The sequence below is a fragment of the Melospiza georgiana genome, chromosome 1 (genome assembly GCF_028018845.1).
Source record: "Melospiza georgiana isolate bMelGeo1 chromosome 1, bMelGeo1.pri, whole genome shotgun sequence".
NCBI classification, from domain to species: Eukaryota; Metazoa; Chordata; class Aves; order Passeriformes; family Passerellidae; genus Melospiza; species Melospiza georgiana.
In genome coordinates, this window is record NC_080430.1 from 82,271,621 (window position 1) to 82,296,850 (window position 25,230).

Sequence of the window (25,230 nt, forward strand, 5' to 3'; positions counted from 1 at the left end):
CCGCGGGGGCTGCTCCCCACCGAGGACCCCCGCCCCATGGTGCGCTCCCACACCTGCGCCCTCCGCCCTGCCGCCCCTTCCCCGGTAAATCAGAGCCCCCCGGCCGCGGGGGTCTGAGGAACACGGGGACGCGCCCCTCTGCGGCGAGGCTGGGGGACCCGGCCCGGCCCTACCTCAGCCCCGCCCGGCCCAGGCGGCAGCGCCCCATCGGCGGCGGGGCCGCCCGCCCCCCTGTGTCCCCCCCGAGCAGCGCCTCGGCCGCGGCGGGCGCGCTCCTGCTGGGGAGGGGACGGGCAGGGAGGGGCGGAGGCAGGCGGGAGGAGGGAGGGAGGGAGGCAGGGCGGGCGGGAGCGCGGCGGCGGCAGATGCTGCGGCGGCGGCTGTGTCTCCTTCGGCCACATCCCGCGGCCGGTGCGCCCGCCCGGCGCGCTGCGCTACGGCGCCGCCGCGCAGCCTGCCCCAGCCGCCGCCGCCGCAGCAGCGGCCCCGCGCCTCGCCCCAGCGGCGGGGCGGTGGATGCCGAGCCCTCCTCGCCCCGGCAGCCAGCGGGCAGCTGTCCTGCGGCCGAGCCCCTCGGAGCCGGATCGGCGCGCTCGCACGGACACGGGGACACACGGGCGGACACGCACGCCCTGGGGGGGGGCAAGCCGAAGATGCTGCAGCTGGGCAAGGTCAGGACCTTGCGGTGAAGCCCGGAGCCGTCGCTCGCCCCCCCCCCGCCGCCCCGCTCCCCCGCTTCATTCTCGCTTAGCGGACTGAGGATTTGCTCTTGGGTTTTGGTATATGTTTGGGAGCAAGCAGGCTGAATCGGCGCCGATCGGTGAGTACGACAGGCACCGTAATGGTGCCAGGTCCGTCCCCCTCCCCCCCACACACCCTTCCCGCCTGCGTGATATTTCTTCTTGGTGCGGGGTCCTGCGCTGCTCCCCTCGGCGAGGCTGCCGGGCTGGGCTGGGCTGCGAGGAGCGGTGTTTATGCCCTCCGCCGAAAGGTAACAAAGTGCGTTATTTCCTCATGGCTCTTTCTCCAGGGCCTCCCCCCTCCATCGCTTTCCTCCCTTTCTTGCTACGTTAGTCGCCGCTTATGTAGGGCATCCGCGGCACAGTGTCTCCCGGCGCCCTGCACTAATGTGCTCGTTACGGCGGTGAAGTCATGGGCCAGGGAGAGGGAGGAGGAAGAAGAGGAGGAAGAAGAAGATGAAGGGGCCCGGGGAGCCGCGGGCGGGGGCAGCGCCCGGCCCTGCGCGGAGCCCGCGCCCTGGGGCGGCTCCGAGCGACGGCTGCTGCTGTTTCTGTGTGTCTGTGCTGCGTGTCTGTGTGTCCGTGTGTGTGCGCGGAGGGGTGTGTGGGGTGTGTGCTCTTCCTTTGAAGGCACCGTCTGCGAAATGCTGCGCTCGAGGAGCGGGCGGAGGGGGTGGGGAGGGGAGCCGCGATGTGCGCGGTGATGTTTCGTTGATCTATATTTAATGGCTGAAAGAAGAGATGCTTTTCTTTCCCCTACCCTTACCTTACTCTTATTCTGGTGTGTAATGTGCTTGCATCGATCGGTCAAATCGTAGCTTCAGCTGAATCAAGTCACCACAGAGGAAGGAGGTGCAGCGGCACAGGCGGTACATGTAATACACAAATTCATCTGGCCGGGGATCTTGGAGGAAAATGAAAAAACCCGTTAGAGGGATAATTTTAGAAACCATGTTAAATTTCCTCTGGAGGGACTGGAAGGACCAATACACGGAAGAGTGTAATACAGCATCTTGTGCTGTTACATTTTCTTATACTTTGTTAGGGTGTGCTTTGTTTGGATTCAGGGTGTCATGGTTAACCCTATGCTTTACAGAAAAGAAAAATCCAAAACTTAGAGAAATATTTAGAAATTAATAGGCTTCTTTGTTGAACACCCAGCTCTTAACTTTAGTGGCTGTAGTAACTGATATCTGTGCCCCTTAAAACATGTATGCCTTTTTATTGGCAGTAACAAGGTAAAGTAAAAACTTCACATTGCAGGTTTATTTTCGAAGTCTTTCTGGGTAGCCTATATGTAAAGTGAAAACAGTGAGTCAGCCTGAGCTGTGCTTTGTAGCAAACCTTTCCATAGGGTACGTCAAGACTTACGTACCTCAAGACAGAGGGAGGACAACCCAGAATTATACGGAGTTTATGTAAGTCTGTTGTGTCTCTTGCAAAATCAAGAGAGGGAAAAGCATCTTTAATCACTCTGTACTTCGGGATGTACTTCATCCTGTCTTAAAAAATGAACTGATTATGTAACTCATGTAGGCTGGGTTTATCTTTTTCAGACAGCCTAGTTAGCTGGCAGTGTATAAATTATGTGGCACGAAGGGGTTAAGGGCAGGTCTCCAGAGAAAGCTGCTGTACATCCTACTTGTGGGCCTCTGAGACTCAAGTGGCTTTAGGGCTTTTGTTGCCTTTACACAGGTTATCTGGGGAGGAGCCCCAACACTAAACCCAAACCACCTGGAATGACTGTGATATTTAAGCAAAACATTGTACGATGATCAAATACCCTTGTAAGACTAATTTCTGAGCTGAGTTGGTGAAGCTGTCTCCTTTCAGTCTGTGAATGACACGATCCTTTGGGAGCCTTGACTGTCAGCTGCAAAACTGCAGAGAACTTGCGATCGATCATCGTCATTAGTAAGAAGTTGATTAATAGCTCGGGACTGGGTTGAACGTGATTATGTTGAATGTTGTAGTTCCAAAAGAGGAGATCACATCTTGATCATCACGTTGTTCAGAGATGGTTTTTGCAGTCTGTTATATAAGAGAGGCTTGGGAAGAAAAAGGAGTAGCGGGCTGTGCTATGGATACCTACCGAGGGAAATACCCCCCAAAGCTGCTTGTAAGGAAGCTAAGTATTTATTTCCAAATGCCAGTTGCATGACTTTTTGTGGGTTATAAGAAAGATGCTTTTGGGAGAGGATTCCAGCAACAGTTCTCGAGTTCTGTTTGTCAGGTGCCTTAAGAGATGTTAAAAGCAATAAATAGCTCATCAGTGACACAAGCCTCTGACTTTTGCTGTGGGTTTTTTTTGATAGCAGTACCAAGATAATTTGATCCTCACATAATGAACTCTAACAGACAGTTGCACAAAATAGAAATAGCAACTAAAAAAAATGTTTTGCATAATTCTGATTTGTATAATTTACCTTTGCTAATAGATGGTAGCAATTTAATGACTATGGTTTGGTGTTGAGTATTTGTTGCTCAAGACACGTGTAAAATCAACTTATGCTACGAAAGAAGTGCTGGAGTAGTTTATTTTAAGCGTTTTAAGAAAAGCCTTTTTAGGCAGGGGCGTAGATTGGCATGTAAATGGAGCAGATAACAGAATCAGCGGAACTCATGAGTGTTAAATTTTGCACTAAATTTCAGGTACATTTTCTATTTCATGGTTCAGTGTGATATGATTTTTAGAGCTGATCACTTGTGGAAATTCCAGCATATCTTTGTTAGGATTTCAAGCATCTGTTTCTATCCTAGAAGCAACTGTTTTCAGGAGTATCAGCAAGATAAGGAAAATGCATTATTACAGTACTCTTCACTTAAATAAGGACCTGTGGTTTTGATGCTCATTGATTGTGCTTGTAAGTCAGGAAGAATTTGATATTTGAAGTTACAGCTGAAGTTTGACAAAAATGAAAGTGATTGTTTCTTCTCTTTGAAGTTCCCAGTAAGATCCCATTAGAGGATGAATTTTGGATGCCTATTTACCTGTACAATATTAAGTTTAGTAGTAGAATTATTAATACATACAAGTCAACAATATACCTTAATAGAGGCAGCAGTTTTAAATATGGAAAATTAATTTCTTAAGTGACAGAATGACTCTCAAATAGGACTGAACCACATTTGCTTAAAGAAGAGATTGCTTGTGTCATGACAGAAGATATTATACCAGGAAAAACATGTATTTTTGGCCTTTTTTAATGAGGGTATGTTGGGAAAAGTATTTTCTCTCATAGGAATAGGAAGTCTCTGTGCAGGAAAGGTAAGTAGTCCTCTGCTCACACACTGCAGAACCACACAACTCTTTGGCTAGATGGCTTCTTGGTAGTTAGGCTCACCTGGAAAGAAATCTGAATGCACCATGGCACACTGAAACAATTTCTTCTATCCCCTCAGGATGTGCTAACTTTGTGTAGTGAATGGGTTGTAAAAGCAGATTGCCTGACCAGATTGTCTGGCATTATGCTGGACAAAATTTAAATTCAGTAGTATTGAAAAGGAAATATGCTATTTGTTTCTATGTAAACCAGTTGCCATGTTAATAGATTTTTTTTTTCTTATATAAACTGCCAGTTTAGTCTAGAACTAAGAAACAGAGAAAGATTTCATTATCCATGAGAGCAAGCATTTAATATTTGTTTAAATTGCTCTTGGCATGGTAAGTTCTAGTGCATCCTACTGGCTCTTAATCTGCCTATTCTACTTTACAAAATTCTATTATAATAATAAGCAATAACTTATAAGACATATAAAGCATGGAGCAAAATGAATTGTCTTGTCCTTTTGGTTGCTGCCTATTTTATTAAAGTTTCTGGAAAAAAAACCCCAAGAAACCACCCAACCTAAACTCCCACAAAAAATCCCCCAGGTTTCTAATGAAACTTAAACTTTGTACTTCTCAGAGCTGCCAAAATGGTGTTAACTTTCCAAAACTCATATATGTAAAATAACCGTGTTCGATGTTACATTTTGTATCAGTTTATTGTGTTAATAGTAATAATTCCATTATATAATGAACTATTATTTTCCACTTGTTTTAATTCATTTTAAGAAGCCACAAATATATAGAGTTTGACTTGTAGCATCCAAAATCAAGAACATCTGAGATTCAAAGGGACTTTACATAAAACTTTGTGCAGAGGAGGATTTTGCATTTTCCCCTCCTATGTTTTTGGAGGTTTTGTCTTCCACTCTTTTTTCCTTGCCAAATTTACAATTGATTTCTTCATCTCCCGAAAGTCTTCACAGTAGAGCAACTTCCTTTTGGTCAAGATAATTACTTTTACTGACAGTGTAACTTAAATTTGCCTGCTTAATGTAACATAAACATATTCTTTTTTCAGCCATGGCTACATTTCCTGTTCAAATACTGTCAGTTGTTATTCAATTAAGTAGCCAAGATACCCCTTTAAGGCTGAATTTTTGAAGGGAGCCAAAGGAGATAAACAGGTAGTGTAAATATATATTCTGATGGGATCCTTGATTGTTTTAAACCAACTGAATAAGGCTTAATCCTTAAACATTGTTATATTAGATTTATATTAGATAGCTTCATTCAAATTACTAAGATGCTTGGGAAAATAATTAGGAATAAGCTTCAGTCTTCTGGTAGAAAATTGCTGTACCTTTTAGCTAAGTAGGATGACTATAGGTTGTAATCTTCATCCTGTAAAAGTATGTGCTTTCCATCAGAACCAGCAAGCAGTTTGGAAGGGTGACTAGCAAGGATGGTCTGAGAGGTAATTCAAGGCTCCAGACAATGAGTTTCAAGGTATTTTAATTCCTGCTTCCCAAGACAGTTCTACAGTTTTTGAAGCTGGGTATCTGAAAGGCAAGAAAACATGACTGAATGTTATAAACAGGATATGAACTTTTTAGTTGTTCTTAACAGTTTTCCACCTAAATGCTGGAATTCATGAATTTGTATGCTTCTGATATCCTAGCTGATCTATAAGTGGCTATAGTTTTTTGTTTGTTTGTTTGAGGTGGGGTTTTGGGTGTTTTTTGTTAGTTTTGTTGTTGTTGTTTTGGTTTTTTGTTTTTTAAATGTACACATGGTTTTAGATTTATGTGAGCAAAGAATGTAACTTTTCTAAGATGGCATAAATTAATCAAATCCTGGGATGTTGGCTTTGGTTTCTTCAAAAGCAGGTTGTTGTTGTCCCAGTCAAATTTACTTGTTCAAAAAAATTTATTCTTCTTGACAAGAGGTTGACTGTTGCTTTACCTGTTTGGCATGTGGGAAGTAAAAAGCTTTTTCATGCTCTTTTTTTTGTGTGAAAAATGTCATGACATTAGATATTGATGTTCATATTCAGTGAAAAGCAGAGTGACAAGGCAGAAAGCTAGGTCGGAGAATGATTATCTAAGGAAACAACAACTTAAAGGTTTTCAACAGTGAAAATGCCTCAGGATTAAACATGTAAATCTTGCCTGGACAAACCTTGTTGTTGTATTTACATTTGTCACAGTCAGTTCTTTAAATAAGCAGGTACTTGGAGACATTAATTATACTATAATTTTCTCACATTTCTTATGCCAAACAAGCTTCAGGACAACTTTTTAATGTGCCTAATGGCATCATCTAAGCTTGGCGTGATACCGTAGTAGGTGAGATTTTGTGTGATGGAGAAAATTGAAGTCTCGTGGGAAGTTGGAGTTGGGGTTGCTAAAAAATGTAGGTACTAAATATAGAGTGGTACATCTAGTGAATTCTTACCAATCAAAATCTAGGTTAGTCTGTGAGCATTTTGAAAAAATTTAACAAAACGATTAGTCATATTTGATACTTTCTGAGTACTTCTGATGAAACACCTGTATCCTTGATCACCTCATGATGGTAACCTGAACCTTCAGTTCAGTGCCTAACCTTGTCTGACTTAGTGTGCTTAGAAATGCAGTGAATAGAGCAAAAAAGTTCTGGGTATTTTTAAAAGTTTGTGCTTTAATGAAGGAGGCTGACAGTAATTGATGAGTTGTAGAGTTCTTGCTGCAAATGGTTTTGAAGCCTGAGTTAGAAAAATAATGTGATTTTATATGTGGATTTCCACTGCAGTGCTGATGTATGTCATCTGATGGTACAAAGGGCAAAACTTGGAAGTGTGATAGTGCGTCTCTATCGTTGCAGGGAGCCTCCAGGCAGGTAATAGCTTACATAGACTCCATCTATTGCTCTTTTATATCTTAGTTTGCTACAGGTGTACTTGATTGGTCCTTTAATTAAAACACCATCATCATTGGCTAATTAAGAAGCCACCCTTTGGTAAGCAAATCTCAATAACACATTCCACATGTTCACAATAGCAGGTGCAGTGAGTTAAGATAAGAATTGTTTCTCATTCTTTTCTCTGATCTTCTCACAGCCTTTTCCCAGAACAATGCCTAGGGAAGTTGTGTTTCTCTCTGTGGTCAGTAAGCTGCTGCTACACATTTCTTCTTTGTATGTGCCAAAAATATAGAATGCATTCTCAAATTTTGCGTTGCAATTAAAGCAACAGAAGACTGTTGGCTTCTGTTTTCTTTACTTCTGGCCTTTAACTGTGTTAACCTTCCCAGTAGAAGAATTTTGAGTAAAAGGTTTGGAAGTCCTCTCCTGCTTACAGCTCACCAGGTTAATTCCAGATCCTTCTCAGCTATGCCTGTATGATTTTCAGACGATAAAGTTTGGTCCATTCTGGGGAAAAAAAAGGAGTTGCAATCTGCCAGAGACCTTGGGAATTAGCTACAGCACATACATTTATTTTACTGATGACTTACATCATCCCACAGTTGAATGTGTAGGAGATAGGCAACACCAATTTCTCTTTTTCTGCCATAATAAATATGATAGTCGCTTACAGATTTTATAGATTCAGTAGTATGTATTTTTGGTTGAAGGTGTTTCTGACAAGCTTGGCAGCTTATTGCACTTATTTTTCACTTCTGACTTCTATTGCCTTTACCAAGAACAAGTAAATTATTGCACAGAGCCTCAGGAGTCTTGGGGGACTCTGACTTTAATCTCTTCAAAGAAGAATGGACAGGTTGAGCTTAATTAGGAACATGCATGTCTAATCAAAGCATAAATTTAGAATCACACATTTTAAGAACTGGCATTAAAAGCAGACTCATGATACCAAAAAAATCTTTGGTTTCATGAAGCCATGGTATATTTGTGAAGCATAATGCACTATTCCGAGAAGGAATTGTTTAATACTCTCAGGTACATAGTTCTTCCTAATATGAATCATTACATAGTTTTTTCAATTAAAAAAATTCCAAAGCATGCAATTCTGGTCAAACCATGGAAGTTCCCAGTTTCCACTGGGATCCTGTGCACTTAATTCTCAATGCAGACTCTCATAATGAGCACCCAAACGATGGCTAATACTCCTCATTTCAGCAAGGAACAAACATTTCCTTATATTCCATGTATCTTATGTAGCATAGATCTGTTCAGCAAGTAATGTATGTGAATGAAGTGGAAAGCTATGGTGTAAAATGTAAGCTTTACATTTTTTCTTTGCTTTTCTTGAGGTTGAGTTTTGATTAGTTGGCTTACATGTTCCCTCTCCATAAATACCTTATACATATAAGTAACCAAGAGTAATCTGCTTATTTATTCTTACTTTTCTATCTCTAAGTCTTGGCGATACAGTGCATGTATAGGTGTTGCTGTTTTGTATTGGTTTTTTTTTCAGTCAGTAAGAGAAGTGATATTTTTGTAGTGCATAATAAATACTACTTCTATTTCATGTGTATTAGAAAAACAGTATTTGAACTCAGCAGAGGAGACATCTGGTTTTGTGTGGTAAACCAAAATTCCAGGTTTTGATCATGTTTAATGCCTTCAATTTAGCTTAGAGTGGGTAGAATTTTTACACAGATATGTAAAGTAATTTAGTCTGATTTCCAGAATAAAATTTCTGTACTTAATAATTTTTTTTTTTTTTTTGTGAGCAAGTGCAACACTGGTATTTGAAGAATGCACTATACCTGATGGTGACAGTTAGGTGCAACATAAACTTGACCTACCCGTAGGATTTTGGGACATCTCGGATTTTTGAGACCTGGCGTCCCTGACTCCTGGAGATGCTGGTGTCATTTAATTGGAAATCTGGCTGAACGAAGCCACTTCAAAGAACCTGATTTTCCTGTTTGTGTGTGAAGTCTCTGTATCTAGTTACTCAGAGGGGAGCTGACCAGTGAGGGGGAGCAGGTTTCCCTTCACAGCTGTGTTCTGCCCACTGGAGTCCTCAGGCTGACATTGCTGATGGATTGCTCTGCCTGAGACTCTCTTCCCCCTAAAAATATCCAGGGAGGAACTACTTGGCTTTTGATCAGTGGTGATGGAAATATTTCAGGTCCCCAAATGACAGATTGTTGGTGATCTATTGACAGAACAGACTTGGAGCTATGATGTTTGTCAAGGAGCCAAAGAGTCTGCAATATAAATTTCTTTTACATTTTGGGGTTTGTTTTGTTTAGTTTTCATTTGGGTTTTTTTTTTTGTTTGTTTGTTTTTGCTGTACATAGTGTTCAAAGCAAAGGAAAAGATCTGAGATACTGGTTATAGCAGACTAATAAAAGGCTGGATGGGAATGTGGGGACTGGGGGACAGACTGGAAGGCATAACTGCTATGTTGTCATGTCATCAATGAATAGCAAAGATGCAAATTCGATCTCTTAACCCAGGTAGTTGATCCAGTCTAGCAAATTTCTAGCAAATTCTTTCAGAAATACATTTTTGGAAGTATTTTATTTACTAAAGTGCATCAGTTCTAACATAACACCTTGTGCAGATAAGCAAAATAGAGTTTGAACTTAAGAAATGCATGCATGCATATATTATATTTTTGTGCATTAAACACATATGGAATTACTTGCACCTCTGTCAAATGTAAAAATTCCCCTCTTGCATGCACATTACACAACTTGCACATTAATCTCAAAAGCAATGTAGTGTTGTCATCTCCCCCAGGCAAAACCCAGCTGTACTCTTGTTGAATTTGGTAACAGAAATAAAACTGATTCCATGGGACCCCTCTGTTTTACTAGGTATCCCTTAGTAAAAATTTTTTTTTTCTATTCATTCTGCCTTCTTTCATTTGACTCTTTAGTAATTCCACAAGATCATGTTTGTCATGAAACAGCTGGGGTGAGTTTTTCAGTGGCTTTTGTTTTGTGGTTTTTGGTTTGGTTTTTTGGTTGGTTGGTTTGTTGGTTGAGCTTTTTTTGTTTGGTGGAGGCTTTTGCTGGTTTTGGGGGTTTTTTAAAGAAAATTGCAGTTATTGCACTGTTATTATAAAACAGGTAGGACAAGTAAACTCAGTAGCAGTTAATAGTTTTTATACTATTTGGTCAATATATGAGTTATTGGTGGACATAAAAATGGTGAAGTGGGAAAGTGAAGGAAAAGATCAGAATAGAAGTTGGTTTAGCTAACTTTTCTTATTGAAAGATTCTTTGTGACCTGTAGAACAGTATAGTTCCAGTTTACCTGATGGTGTAGTATGCTAGTCATCAAATGGAATTGCTCTCTAGGAAGTTGTACAGATCTCCTAAAACAAGTGACTGAGTTTATGGAAATAAGCATTTTTGGGAATAAAGCAATTTATTCTTCCCCTTCTGCTGTTTTAAATTCACTTTTTCATAAAGTATTTAGCATGCCTCCAGTAAAATGCTGTAATAAAGAAGCAAGGACTCCTGATTTTTGAAGGGCTTAATATTCTCATAATAACATTCAAGTATCCATGTTGTTCAAGTACTTTTCTAATAAATCTTTACCTAAATGTGGTCTTTTAGTTCCATTTTGGATTTAATAACTAAATAGTACTGGCAGAGTGACAAAAAAAAAAAGGGTTTTTGGTCATATGGGTTTGTTTAGGAGTGTCTAATTTGTATATACTATGCAATGCATTCATGTTTTTGCTAACAAAAGAGAATGAATGGTGAGTATTAAAAAGATGAGTTGACCAGGAGGAATGGAACAAATGGAAAAGTGACACGGTCTTGAAATACAGATGTATAGCTGTGCTTCAGAAATAAATGTTGTGTCTAAAACCTAGTGTTGTGAATTATAAGTCTCTAACTCTTTCACGTCATCTACACTAAGCTGCACATTTAAGGGAATAAGATGCAGAAATAAAATTATTTTAGCCATCCTCAAACTCCATGGAAATAGTAGAAGATTTATTGCAGTGATATTGCTTCCATTAGCTGACCCAAAACACGTCTCAAGTCATATCATTCCAACATGGAAGGTTCTTAGTGAATTTTACAGGCAAGCTGAGGTGCTGTCACTACCACTTACTGCTGAGGCTGACTTTTGTCTGAATGGGGACATCCACTGAAAACTTGTACCACTTCTATGTAGACTTTTCTACCTTTAAGTATGTTCCTGCACCTTGATGCAGACCGTGATGGATTTCTGTCTCTCTTGTGCCTTCTACTTAAGTTGGTTGTACAATAACTATTATGGCTACTGTAGTGTTCTTGTTTCACTGTAAGAAAACAAACATTTTTTGCTTAAAAAGTAGTAAAGAACTTCCTCTAATCTGAGTTTCCAGTGGCTACCACACTTCCTAACAGCATGATGGGAAATTTATGGAGTCCAAATTCTCTCTCATTTTTATTTCAAAACTTTTATTTGAATGGCAATGTCCCACAAATAAATATACATGCATTCAAGAAGCATGGAGAAGAATGGTTATGTCTGAGCTTGCACTTCTGTCCACAGTCTGTGAAAGGAAAGGGTTAGAGACTTGTGATTGATTTCACAATACCAGTTTTTAGATACAAAGTGTATTTCAGAGGCACAGCTATACATCTGCATTTCACAGGAACAGTTGAAGAAAGGAAGGCCAGCACAAAGCTTTTTCTTTTTTGCAGATGAATCCTTCTGAAGCTCCTTCAAAAAGGTGACTTACCTTGCTGAATGAATTTATAGAACATTGTTCAATATTTCTGATGTTTTAATCTTCACATTTTTCATACATGTGTAGAAGAGAAGAATAAAAGGGACTTGCAATTTAAAGTCTGAGCATTTATACATCCAAAACTTCTGAAGTTTGAAGATGTATGCAGAGCTTTTAATAGTACCTAAAGATGACATTCAAATATTACCCAAAGTGTAACAGGCATATAAAGCAATACTTTCTGTCTCTTTATTATTTATTTCTGCCAGGCAGGCTTCCTGCTTTCTTTTGAATAGACTTTTTATTTGGTTGTCTTGAAACAGTCATTAATGGGTTAAGTGGAATATCCTGGAAATTGCTGTGGCCTTGTGAATTTTGTTCTTGCCTTTTTAATTTTTTTACTATTTTGATAAGCTCTACAGCTTATGATACTACTTTACCCCTGAAATAATTTTATGGTGAAGAAAGATACTGTGAAGGGCCCGAAGCTGCTAATTCTAGATGCAGGCTGGCTCACAGTGGAAGCCCCAGGAGGTTCCTTCAGCACTCCTGTTTGCAGCTGTTGTTTCAAACTTTCTTACCATTCTGCCTACAGGAAACCAAACTTCTCAGTATTTGAGTGGAGGTATGTTTGGTTCTTATTGATACTGAATTTCAGTAGGTGAATTTTGTTATGGAACTGGACCCTGAGTCTCGCTGTAAATATCCCAGTGTTTCTCACATTGAAATACAGAGTGAGGTCAACACTCCTGAGTCTATCTGTGACTCTTTACAACAGCAAACAGCACCACAGGCTGGACTGTGCTCCAGCACCCTCTGCCTCTGCAGAGTGGTGTGTAACCAAATCCTTCCCAGAGCACGCTTAGAAAATGGCGTGCTGCAGCTTCATTAACTGCTCCATGTATGAGAGACCATATGCAGGAATGCAGATGGAGGAACAGACTGGACTCATCTAAGCAATCAAACATTGTGGTGGCTCTTTATTTTGTATTACATCAGTGTTTTGACAACCATACTTAGATCACAGCCCTGTTGAACCTGTGCTGTCCAAAACACACTCACAGATGGTCCTTGTGCTGAAAAGTTCAAAATCCTATCTAACAAGACTGCTGAAGGGAAAACAACTCAAGAGAGGCTGAAAATAGGTCAGGAGCAAGCCTGAAAATAGGCTCCTGGTTGCTTATGTACTCTGTCTTCTAGAGCATGTAGCCCTTTCCATGTTGCTTAAGCAAAAAGCTCTTGCTACACTGCTCTCAGTGCATGGGTGGCATAAAAGTTAACTTTTGTTTGACTTCAGCTGTTTTTTTCCAAAACAAGTAAAAACATATTTTATGTGATGTAAGAGGCTTTTTTGTCCAAACCAGAAAATTTCATTAGTGAGCTTTTTTTACCTGTTTAATAAAAGGAAAATAGGTAAAAAGGGAGTAATTTGGAAGGGTGTAAACAAGGCAGGGGTGGGGCGGGAAGAAGTAAGCTGTACTAGATCCCTTTTTGTGAGAATTTTAAAGAACAAAACTAGAACTTGCTTTGGCAAGAATAATGAAGCTCTAGAAAGCATCAGCTAGTACCCTGCTGCTGGTCCCTTACTACATTGTTACTTTTATTGTATTATCAAAGTGCATAAGGAATGGTGTTATACTCATTTATAGGCAAAGGTTGCTATTGTTTCATTATGTACTAAATTTCTAGGCAAAGATTGCTATTGCTTCATTACGTACTGAGAGAGAAGTGGACAGACAACTTCTGCTCAAGCCTTGCTGTGGTACCAATAGCAGTCTTTCAGTCCTTTGTTGTTTCAAGCAAAAAGGAGCCATTTCAGAGCAGGGAGATGAGGGACAAATGCTTGAATTCCCTACATCTGTAGGTTTTCTTCTTTTAATAAGGGTAAAGTTGATGTTAGAGTAATTAGAGATTGTTTCAGCAAAATAACTAGCATAGGTAAGCCCTAGAATATTTGAACAATCTTTCAGCTTTTGTTTTCCACTTTCACAAAACATTAATGCTATTCTAATATTTTTCTGAAAATATTTCAGTGCTTTTTAAAAGGTTTTTTTATATATATAGTCTTTTCTGATATAGAATTTCTTGGTGTTCATTTTGTAAGGAGAAATAAACAAACAAAATACAGAAGAAACAAAAAGGAAAGAGAAGGGCCAAGGTGGTGGAGAACCCTAGGCTTTGGCCCAGTGGATCAGAAGGTAACCACAGATTTTTCTTTGTAGTTGGTTTATTAGGTAAAAGTTGCCTTTATCACTTCATGAGTTTTAAATAAAGTAAAATATCTCAACAAATATAGGTAATTACTTTGATGGCAAGAATATATAATATTTTTGGACATACTATGGATTGTGTTTATTGTTCTGGAATAATTTACAGGTAGTAATAGAATACATTCTCAAGATCATAATTAATGCAATATTAATTTGAAAAAGAAAATGTGTTAAACCTAACAAATTCCATGAAACTTTAGTTGTAGCTTTTGTAGCTGCTGCTCTTTCAGTCAAAGTAATAATTAAAGAAGGTTTGCTGAGCAAAATTAATTTAATTTACAGGAGAAATCTAATTTACTCAACTCTGATCCATTTATATATTTGTAGTCAGCCTTGATAGCATGGTCTATTGAAATTCACAGTGAATTTTAGAACATCTGCCTTCTAATTATGTTAAATATCACTATCCTAAAAGCATGTACATAAGGAAATTACTCCTTATGGTTTTATACATTTCTATTCTAGGAGCTGCTCAAAGCATATCTTTGTTTTTCTTATCCATTGTTCCTCTAGGTTGTCAGATTATAATCAGCAGGCTTGTGGAGTTAACAAACCACTTACACCTCAAAAGGGTAACTACAGCACCAATGACAACAGTGTTTCCTACAGATATAATCTGAAGAGAAAATTCAGAGTAAAACCAATGGTTTCTAGGACTTTTTGTTTACCCAACTGTGTTTACCCATGTGTGTGACTGTAGTACATTACCTCCTTTATCCATAGTATAGGTATTTTTTATAGACTCAGAGAATGGTTAGACCACAAATCTTTTTTTTTTCCTACTTCCAATAGACTGTTCCACAGTTCAGCATCTTTCCCTGACATCACTTAGTTCCCTCTCTTAAGCTTTGCTCTAGGCTTTATTTCCCATGTTTTCAGCTACTAGCTAGCTTGTTTTTGATTCTGCTTTTCCTGACTTAGGGCACAGGATGCTGTTAGTGACAGAAAACCTGGGCTCACTCATCATGACCGTGGTAATATGAAATTGTTTGGCATCTCCTTATTGATCTGTAACTATCAAGCAGTCTCAGGATGTTTCAAGTAAGGCCTTTCCTTTTATTGTGGTGTGGACTCTGTTACAGATGCAAGAACATATCTGATCAAGTGCTTATAAACAGCTGATTTGGGCTTCAGAATTGTCTTCTAGGCAATAGTTTATTCCAGCAACAGAAAGTGATATCTCTCTCTTTCTCATGCATTTCTGCCATATTTGCTCACTGAAGAGTGGAGGAGTTTATACCAATCCTCTTTATCATGGCATCTGCCCATCATCTACTTTAAAAATTCTACTTACCTACTAATTATGTGAGATTTAAAATCTCTAATAATTATCTTTGAAAGGTCATGGCTATCATGGGAATTTCCTGAGGACTGGAGGAAAGCAGACATCATCCCTGCTGTCGAGAAGGATAATCTGGAGAACTACAGTCAAGTCAACCTCACCTCTGTCCTTGGGAAGGTGATGGAGAATATCCTCCCAGAAACACTTTCCAAACATATGAAGGACCAGAAGGTGACTGGGAGTAGTCATAATGATTTATGAAGGAGAAGACAAACTTTGCCAGCCTGATGGCCTTCTATGGTGAGATAAGATGGCCATGGAGGATGAAGGAAGAGCAACAAGTGTAATTTATTTTGACTTTATGGGAGATTTTTGACAGCATTCCATAGTCGATTCATACTCATTCTTTAAAAGTATGGAGGAAATAAATGAACACTGACATGGGCTGAAAACTGTCAGATCTGCTGGGCCCAAGGATTGTTGTCAGCAACAATGACACCTAGCTGGAGGCTAGGCACTAATAGTATACACCAAGGGTTTCTGTTCTGTCCTGTGTTGTTGAACATTTGTGTTTGTTCCTGATCTCAGTGATGGGACACTGAGCCACACTCAGCAAGTTTGCAGCTGATACAAAACTCAGAGAATACACCAGACTGATAAAATGGTGTGTCTGGCTCATACACCAGAGGATTGTGCTGCTGTTCAGAAACGTGTTACCAGGTTGGAGAAAAGAGAAGAAAACCTTGTGAAGTTCAATGAAGACAAAATGCCAAGTTTTGCACCTGGGTTGGAACCTCTTGTGCCAGTTATATGCTGAGGCTGGCTGGCTGGCAAGCTGCTTTGCAGAGAAGGATCTGAAAGTTCCTGGTGGATGGCAGCAGTGTGCTCTCAGGGCAGAAAAGATCCAACAACTTCCCGGCCTTCAGAGGGAAGTGACTTTTTCATTCTGTGCATTACTGATGAAGCCATGTCTGAAAAACTGTGCACAGTTCTGCTTATTTCATAATTCACATTCTTTGACTTAAGTGTTGACATTGTCTCAAAGAAATTCAGATATTAATGGACTGTAGTATCAGTTTAACTGTTACTGAATACTGAACGAAGAACAAGGCTTTAAACCAGGAATGGAAGCTGTTTAGACCATGGAAGAATTTTGGGTGTGGGCCTGATATGTTTCCATTGATGCTTGCTTTTAACACAATAGACAACTTGTTTCTCTGCAAATGGGAATCTGTAAGTGGTCGTCAGATTGTTCATTGAATGTGGTGGTCATCCCAAGGATGTCACTTGCATTAATTACCATGGCTTGTTTCTTGACAGGCAGATGGAAAGGAAATACTCTAATGATGCCTGAAGACATAGGCATTTCAGGATGTAAAGGAGCTTTGCATGATTTCCAGCAGACCCCAAAAGACTGCAGTAAATGTGTCTGTGCAGAGCCATTCAGCCTTGTCTGAGACTGCCTTTTCTACATTCAAGAGCTTGTCTCCTGAAATTCAGAATTCACAGTAGCTAGACTAGTGTCCCTTAGGAGCCATCATCAGGATGTTTCAAGAGTCTCATTACAGTTTTCTCCGAAGCAGATGCTGTATGATTTTTGTTAACAATTGGTCTTCATTTCATTTCACTAGTCACTGATACGGCAGTCTAACTCAAATAAAGTGATGAGTATGTCTCAAATTAGTCTGATACTGGAACTGGAGAGGTATATGTACAGAATCATAGAAAATGCTTGTACTGTGTTGGAAGGAACCTGTCAGGATCATCAAGTTCAACTCCTGGCCCTGTGCAGGGCACCCCAAGGACCACACCGTGTTCCTGAGAGATTTCAAGATTTCCCTTATGCTTCTTGAACTCAGACTGTCTTGGTGCTGTGACTGCTCCCCTGGGGAGCCTTTTCCAATGCCCAACCAATATCTGGGTGAAAAACTTCCTCCTGGTATCCGACCTAAATCTTCCCTGACTCAGTTTTGCGCTGTTTCCTCAAGTCCTATTGCTGGTCACGAGAGTGAAGAGGTTGGCACTTGCTCCTCTTCTTCCACTTATGAGGAAGTTGTGACTGCAGTGAGGTCGCCCCTCAAGTCTCCTCTTCTCCAGGCTGAACAGACCAAGTGACCTCAGCTGCTCCTCACATGGCTTCCCCTCCAAACCCTTCACCATCCTTGTGCCTGTCTTTTGGATACTCTATAGCAGCTTAATGCCTTTCTTATATTGTGGCACCAAAAACTGCCCCCAGCACTCGAGGGGAGGCTGCCCCAGTGTAGAACAGAGTGGGACAATCCCCTCCCTTGCCCAGCTGGTGGTGCTGTGCCTGATGCACCCCAGGGCAGGGTTGGCGAGGGCAATGCTGACTCGTGTTCAACTTGTTACTGACCACGACCCCCAGGGACATTCCCATAGCACTGCTTTCCAGGATCTTGTTTCCAGTCAGGCTGTCCATACATCCAGGGGCAGAACCCAGCATGTTTCCTTGTTGAACTTCATACAGTTGGTGATTGTTGAGATCTCTCTGCAGGGCCTCTCTTCCATCAAGGGAGTCAAGAGCTCCTTGCCATTTAGTGTCATCAGCAAGCTTATTTAGCATTCCTTTGAGTCCTGCGTCCAGATGCTTAATGAACATGTTGAAAAGAACTGGGCCAAGGGTATAGCATTCCTTCTTTTTATTTTTACTCCTGGTATACCCTGGACACCCTAATCTGTGTGTTGTGGGTTTTTTTAAATTTGCTTTCCTAAGAAAATCAAGGCGAGATGTTTGCAGCAAAAGACCAGTGGTTGGAAAGCTCTGGATTAATGGCTTGCAATTTCAAAGGATTCTAAAAATAAACACTTCAGTCAGAATTTCTGTGATATAATTGATGATGAGAAATGCTTCTTCAATATTCAGATTGCAGAGTGTTTTGTTGGGATTTTTTTCTTTCATAATGAAGCATCTAAAATGAGCTAATGCCTTCTGCTTTGTTTTAGGAAGTTGTGTAAATCTGCTAGAAATATCCTCTATTTTTAGATATAAAGTGATGATAGCAGAAAATGAATGCTTCATTCCTGATCATATTTGTGTTGGACTTGAAGAGCACAATCTACTGGGATCTGAAGAATTATACAGTATAGAACTAGCTATACTGGTTATATAGTATAGAAAATGGCATCCTAGCACTAACTTTGTCAAAAAGTCAGAAGGCAGTTTTTCAACAGAAAGCTCTTTTCCCTTCATATTTTGTATGGACAGGATTTTGTGGGAAGATGTCTGGAAAAATGATGGCAAAATGGACCATTAATTCTGCTTTTATTTAGAGAACATGAACAAAATCTAACTTCCACTTTATAGAAATACTTCCATGTGACAGTAGAGGTTTGGAATATTATTTTACAGTGTTGCATAGATGGGTGAGCTATTATTTCACTAGCTGTCTTCCAGGTTGGGTAATTTTCTCATAAGCTAAACGAAACATTATTTTTTATAAAGACACAGTTGTGTGGTGATTCCCTGTGTTTTAACAGGGGGGAATTAATTGTCATCCGATTTTCTAGTTGTTCTTACAAATCCAAAAGTCCTGGGCTGATGGACTGAGATGAGCAATCTGATCACAAAGAATGAAACCAGAATTGATTTTGTGATGTATTAGCTTTGCATTCTTGCATAAACCTTTTTGTAAAAAGCTTCACTGGTTCAAGGCTTGAGTTCTGGGTTGTAAGCTCTTCTAAATTTTAAAAGTAGCTATCTTCTGAATTGTTTCTTTGTGGGAGCAAAACCTCTAGAGGGTGCCAAAAACTGGTTTTGGGTAAAGAAGCTGTTGTGTCCTGCACTACTAATGTCAGAAGTGGAGAAGTGCAGGTCAGATCAGGCCCTGAAAGCTTTTCTTCCTCCCAGTAATTCAGGTACCTTTAAAATCTCTGCTCCTTTAAATCTGATTCCAAAGTCTTTCTACTCTGTGATAATAATCTTTTTTGTAGGCTTTTTTTTTTACACTAGGCACTGTATGATTGACAGGACTGGCATTGGAATTTTTAGAAAACTTGGTTAAACTTTGTTTATAATTTCTCCAAATGGGAATAATACATCATGTTTCTAATGTGACACAGAGCATACACTAAGATAAGTAGTGTTTATTTGACCAAGGCTTCTTGTACCAGCCAATCAGGATGTCAACAAATTGTAGATTTTCCCATTCCTTTGTGACTCTTAATCTTGCCCTTCACCATTGCCAGGTTTTAAAAAGCTCCAGCTAGCCTTAAGAGCACATTGCATTTTAAAGGGAAGCAAAACAAAACCAAAACCAACCTAACCTTCCCCTTACTCCAAAACCCCAGAACAGGGAGGAAGGGGAGGAGTTCAATAATGGAGATTGGTGTAGAGTAGAAGCTCCAGAAACAGATTCTCTTAGTAGTTACTTCTAATCGACTTCTTGTCATGTAGCTACAATTTAAGAACAACTAGATCAGTTTTTTTTCCTAATAAACACTGTTTTCTAGCAGATAAACATGTACATGACAAAGTATTGCCGACTGAACAATGTATCAAGCTGCATCAATGCCAATCATCTCTGGCTAGGGGTGATGAGGACACTATGAGAAGCAATTGGCTTGTAATTGCTCCTGCTGCACCTTGTAAGAGACATGACATATGCTTTGTTTCTTGTCCCTCTCTGTGTAGGTGTGCCAAAAATACCTGGGTGTGCTCACGTATTTTAGGTTGGAATATTGCTAGGAATTCTTCTCGATGGCAGCTGCACACAGCCTCAACAGTTGTAGAGCTTTTAGACAGCAATGATGTGCCTTTAAACATAAAGTGCTAATCAAACTTTCAACCACCAGCACAAATTAAAAGTTGGGGAAGAATGTTCTCAAGAGTTTTGTAGGGATTTGGAAGCTTCTGCTGTAAGATGTGATTGTTTAGAGCATTTGTATATGACCTAGTACCATTGGCCCCACCCTTCAAGGTACGGAAGATCTTTGTATTTTGGTCAACACAATCAAGTCTTGTTCATAATTGCTCTCAGAATTCTATTGTCATCAGTGGAACTCTTTATATGAGTGAAACCAGTGGGATTTGTCCCAAATTATATAATCTCCAAAGGAATTTAATAATATGCATGTATTAACAACATTTACAGCTCTTGATCAAGATAAATATTTAGTCTACAGAAATTGTGCTGCATGTAAATCAATTACATGACCTGCCTAAAGAGGACCTTAAGAACATTGCAGACTTAGGAGCCTGAAAAAAATTTCTCTTAAAAAAAAGGGTAGCATATATTTTTAACTGGATATGCTAATTTTGAATAGGGTCCTGAGAAAATATGATGAAAAGACTAGCTAAAGATTGTCCCAGTAAAATATGGACTTGTTAGAATGGCAAGGCTAATGGGCAAAATTGACAAAATCAATTGGTTTTACCAAAAAGGTTTTTTATGAAGCTAATCATGCAAGTGCAGAGAAAATCTGATGTCATTTCTAGGGAAGAGCAAAACTTGGGGATTAAGAAAAAAGGAGTGATGAGTCTGTCCCAGACAAAATCACATGCTGTTTATTGGATTAACAATTAATTGAACAATCCCCCCCCCCCCAAAAAAAAAAAAAACCAAAAAACCAAAACCCCAAAAAAACACACAACAGCAAAAGTTTAAGGATTCTTGCCCTTCAGTGCAGTCAGCTGAGACACTGCAGGTGTATTGGCAGGGTCTTTCTGGAGTGAATCATGATCTAGAAAGAACACCTGCAGAAGATGATAAAGAAGCTGAAGTGTTTTCCTTTGCCAGATGAATCAAATTATTGCAGACTGTTAGTACCTCCCGGAAAAGTGGTTTCTGTTGGATGGCTTTTTGATTTTGTAGCAAATAAAACAATGAGATTTTGAGTTGGTGGCTAATATGAACAATTGATTTTAGAAATGAATTTAGACTTCTAATACTTGTTGTAGTTCATCATGGAAATAAAACCATCAAAATACAATTGTCTGGATATATTTCTTGAATGTTGCATATACATTTAAAATACATAAATAGTCTGATTGGTAAACTGTTGTGGATATCAAATGATAGTATATTCTGGCCTTGCTACTGAATTCATTACTGAGTTAATGCACTTCGGAAGATTCTTTAAATTGTTCTCAGTTGCTCACTAGTTCAGCGTGCTGGTTGCATACTCCATCCTTCCTTTTGAAAGAACACTTGAGGCTCATTTATTTCTACTTAAATCACCAAAGGTAATACTACTGGTTAAATTTTTGATATATACTGCTTCTATTACCATTGGTTCTGGGATGATTCCAAGAGAACCATGTATTTTTAGGCAGAGTAAACCCTGGTTTAATTTGTTTTCATTTCATGATGATGGAATGGAAGAACCTTATGAAATTTAAAATCATGAACAGAATCTCATGTGCAGTTGTAAAGACCTGCTTCCTTCACCATCTGAAATTCATGAGCAATCAGTTTCCATCTTTGTGTTGAAATATTCCACAAAACTAGCACCAGAAGGCAAAATGTAGCATTTGATTACCTTTTCTTAGTGTTTTTAGATTTTTACTTCTATTTACTTCTCAAAAGCACAGGGGAGATTTTGGCTTCAATAGGATTCTTGTTAATATACAGTAAAGGATACTGGATGTAAGCTATTGATAATTCTCTGTCTTGGTCTTTAGTTTGTCCATCTGTTTGATTAGAATTTGTCTTAGAATAGCAATGGTCACAAATGTCTGTTCCAAATCTTGGCTAATTGACTTTCTGCATAATGAATGTGGGTTTTTTTAGAAAATAAACTAAAAAAGTGTTAACTGGTAACAAAATTTGCAGAAAATGGAGTTGTTTTTGTCTCTGCTGCTGTTTGCTAAGCTGTGGAAGTGAACTTCTTCATTGATTTATAATGTCACCATATATGACTGAGGAACACAGGAAGACAGAGTCAAATTCTGCAGGGTTCTTTTTGTAATAAATGTTTATGATCATTTTCTAAAACAAACTGCTTTGGTGAGGTAGCCTTAAAATGATAATGTTCTGTTCAGAAACAAATGCAAGTACCTCTGGATTTTGCATAAGGATTACTCCGTATAGTGCATTTCTGTTACAGAATCATAGAATCATTCAGGTTGGAAAAGACTTTTCAGGTCATTGAGTCCAACCATCAGCCCAGCACTGTCAAGCCCACCACTAACCCATGTCCCCACTGAACAGCAGCACATCTAGGCATCTTCTAAACACCTCCAAGGATGGTGACTCCACCACTTCCCTGTGCAGCCTGTTCTGATGCTTCACAAGTCTTTCTGTGAAGACTTTTTTCCTAATATCCAATCTAAACATCCCCTGGTGCAACTTGAGGCCATTTGCTCTTGTTCTGTTGTTTGTTACTTGGGACAAGAGGCTGACCTCCACCTGGCTACAGACTCCTTTCAGGTGGTTGTGGAGAGTGATAAGGTCTCCGTTGAGTCTCCTTTTCTCCAGGCTAAACACCCCTACCTCTCTCAGCTGCTCCTCATCAGATTTGTTCTCCAGACCCTTCACCAGCCTGATTGCCCTTCTCTGGATACACTCCAGCATTTCAATATCTTTCTTGCAGAGAAGGACCCAAAACTGAACACAGGATTTGAGTTGTGCCCTCACAAGGGCTGAGTACAGAGGGTCAGTCACTGCCGTGGTCCTGCTGGCCTTTTGGAAACCTTCTCTGTCATAACTCCAGAACTTGTTCCTAAACATGATTCTACAATCAAGACAGGCTTACTGAGTATTTTGGTACTTGGCAATCTCTGAATATCCAAATTCTTGAAATGGTATGTGCCACTTAGTTTCTTAACAATATTATAAAAAACTAGAGTTATGAGGCTTACTCTCTTCCATGTGTGTAGAACACAGGTTTCCAGCGCCCTTGAAGTGTGGTGGTGCTTCGGTTTGTAATTTGAGAGTAAGCATGTTTCTCCTGCAGCTGACTTCTTACCTGACTGGCAGTTCTGAAATTTAATTCAGGCTTCACAGGTGTTCTAATTGAACTTTATTAATTTTAAATGCCTTAACCGTGTTATGAAGAGCAAGAGAGCATTTGTTTATGTTTTAAAGAGCAAGCAAAAAAAGGGATTGGTATTTCTACCTTGTTCTTCTCCAAATTTCTTTCATAAGAAATAAAGATCTCTTCCTAAGATTGCAGGAAAAACTACAGATAACCTTTTTAAAAGCCAGCTGACTACTGAGTAGCTTTTTGTTTTAACAATGTAGACACCTACAAGTTCAGTTTTAAGATTCCACTTTTCTGAACCTTGATGTATTATGTAGTATGCCACTTTTTTTTTTTTTTTTGTTCCTAATGATAGATAATTAAGGGTAATTTGTATCAATTTTTACTCACAGAGCTAGATTTATTAGCAACAGAAAGTGATGCTCTTTCTCATGCATTTCTGTCATATCAGTCTACTGTTAAAGCCATATATCCTGGCATGCATCCTGGTGTATATCCTGGCCTTCTCCTCTCGGTAGTGTTGATTAATATGTAATGTTTTGTAACTACCTTCTTGTCCATTTCCCAGTATTTATATCAAGCACAGGTTATTTTGTTACCTGCTAAGTGTGAAACTTGTTACTTTTCTGGGCATTTAGTAAAACTGTGTTAGGAATGTTTATTGGGAAATTATAGTAGCCATTATTAAAAATGGTGAGTTTGCCAAACAATTTAATTTTTGTAACATGTTGCATTTTACTACTTCCTAAATAAAGGAAACACGTGGGCTCCATGAGCTCCATGTGTCCAGCTCATTCTAAGACAGCATGCATAAGTCTTTTAAATCCTGGTTTCTCTCAAAATATAATGGCAATTTGTGATGTTGTTTTCTCTGAAGAGTGATGACCAGTGTAACCTAGGCATCTTCAAATGGTTAAGAAATATTTCTTGTAAGAGTTTAATTATGAAAACGGACACTTGTTTAACAATCATTTCCACTTATAAATTGAAATGGGTCAGATGACAATGACACTTCTTTCTGTTTTCCCTCAATTATAGTAGTAAAAGATCTTAAGTGAACTTAGGCATTCAGAAATAGAGCATCTCATAACTAATTGACGGAGAAATGCACGTGCAAGTAGAAAATTATTCTTGTGCTTATTTTTATCCTCAGAGTTTTAACAGCTGCATATTTCAATTATGTGTGGCTAATTAGAAGCCTGGCTTAAAGGCACTACTGCTCTTGGGGTTTTAAAAAATACAGTGGGCTATTTATCACAAGAATGAAATTCTGAATCTGTTTTCACTTTGGACTATTTCTTCCATGTTTCACTGCTTCTTTTTTGCCTGGAGAGACGAGGCATTGCCTTCAGTTGTATTAGGTTACTCAAGCTTGTTACTCAAGCGGTCTTTGTTCATAGGATCCTTTTTTTCAGAGGATGCTAACACTGCCCTGTAATCACTTTATTTGGATTGTCAGACTGTTGGCCTCTTAAAATCCAGAGATAATGGATTTTTTTTTTCTGGTATTAGTATTTGTTTCAGAGAGTTTGGAGGAAATTACGATAATGGTCTCCTAGTGCCTCGAGGCAGAGGTGAAGTTTCAAAATCTTAGATAAATACCACTGTTTACTGGTGGACCTTGAGCAGCCACCTGCTTGTCAGAAAGTCAAGCTTTTATTCTCTCTGTTGCCTCTTAAAGTGTTCTCTGAGGGCTTTGGCTAAAGCATCAAAGGTTCTCTCCTAAGCAGTGGATAAATTGTGAAATCGCTCAAACGGTGTGTAGCTTTCCTTGAGCCTCTCCTTTGGGCTTTGTCAAGAGAGACACGGGTTTTATGCTGCTGTTGGGCTGTGTGTTCTGAATGAATTGAGTCTTTGGACAGCTGCAGGGACCAGTTTTGCACCATGATCTGGGCCTAGATCTGTCACTCTGAAGCAGGAGGTGGAACTGCTGTCTTGAAGATAAGGCTTTCAGAAAGGAGAACTCAAGATGCTTTCTCGATTTATATAAATCATGCTTGAAAGAGCAATTGCCATGTCAGGTGAAATAAAAGAGCATTATGTAATGGGTCTTGAAACATCTCCAAGCTGAAGTAATCAGGACAAGATTCAGTCCA

General features: G+C 39.6%; 1 protein-coding gene across 4 annotated transcripts in view; it reads left to right on the plus strand.

Annotated features, from left to right (window-relative positions):
* The first annotated feature begins 564 nt into the window (after nucleotides 1-564).
* Nucleotides 565-25,230, plus strand: part of CTNND2 (catenin delta 2) — a 635,183-nt gene continuing 610,517 nt past the window's right edge. The window contains exon 1 of one of the 4 annotated variants that reach the window (XM_058042059.1): nucleotides 565-820. In XM_058042059.1, coding sequence (XP_057898042.1) covers nucleotides 784-820 — 37 coding nt within the window. In that variant the 5' untranslated portion in view covers nucleotides 565-783. Of the gene's footprint in view, nucleotides 821-933; nucleotides 992-25,230 lie in introns of those variants that run through there. The other 3 variants (XM_058042075.1, XM_058042094.1, XM_058042067.1) reach the window with 3 other exon arrangements.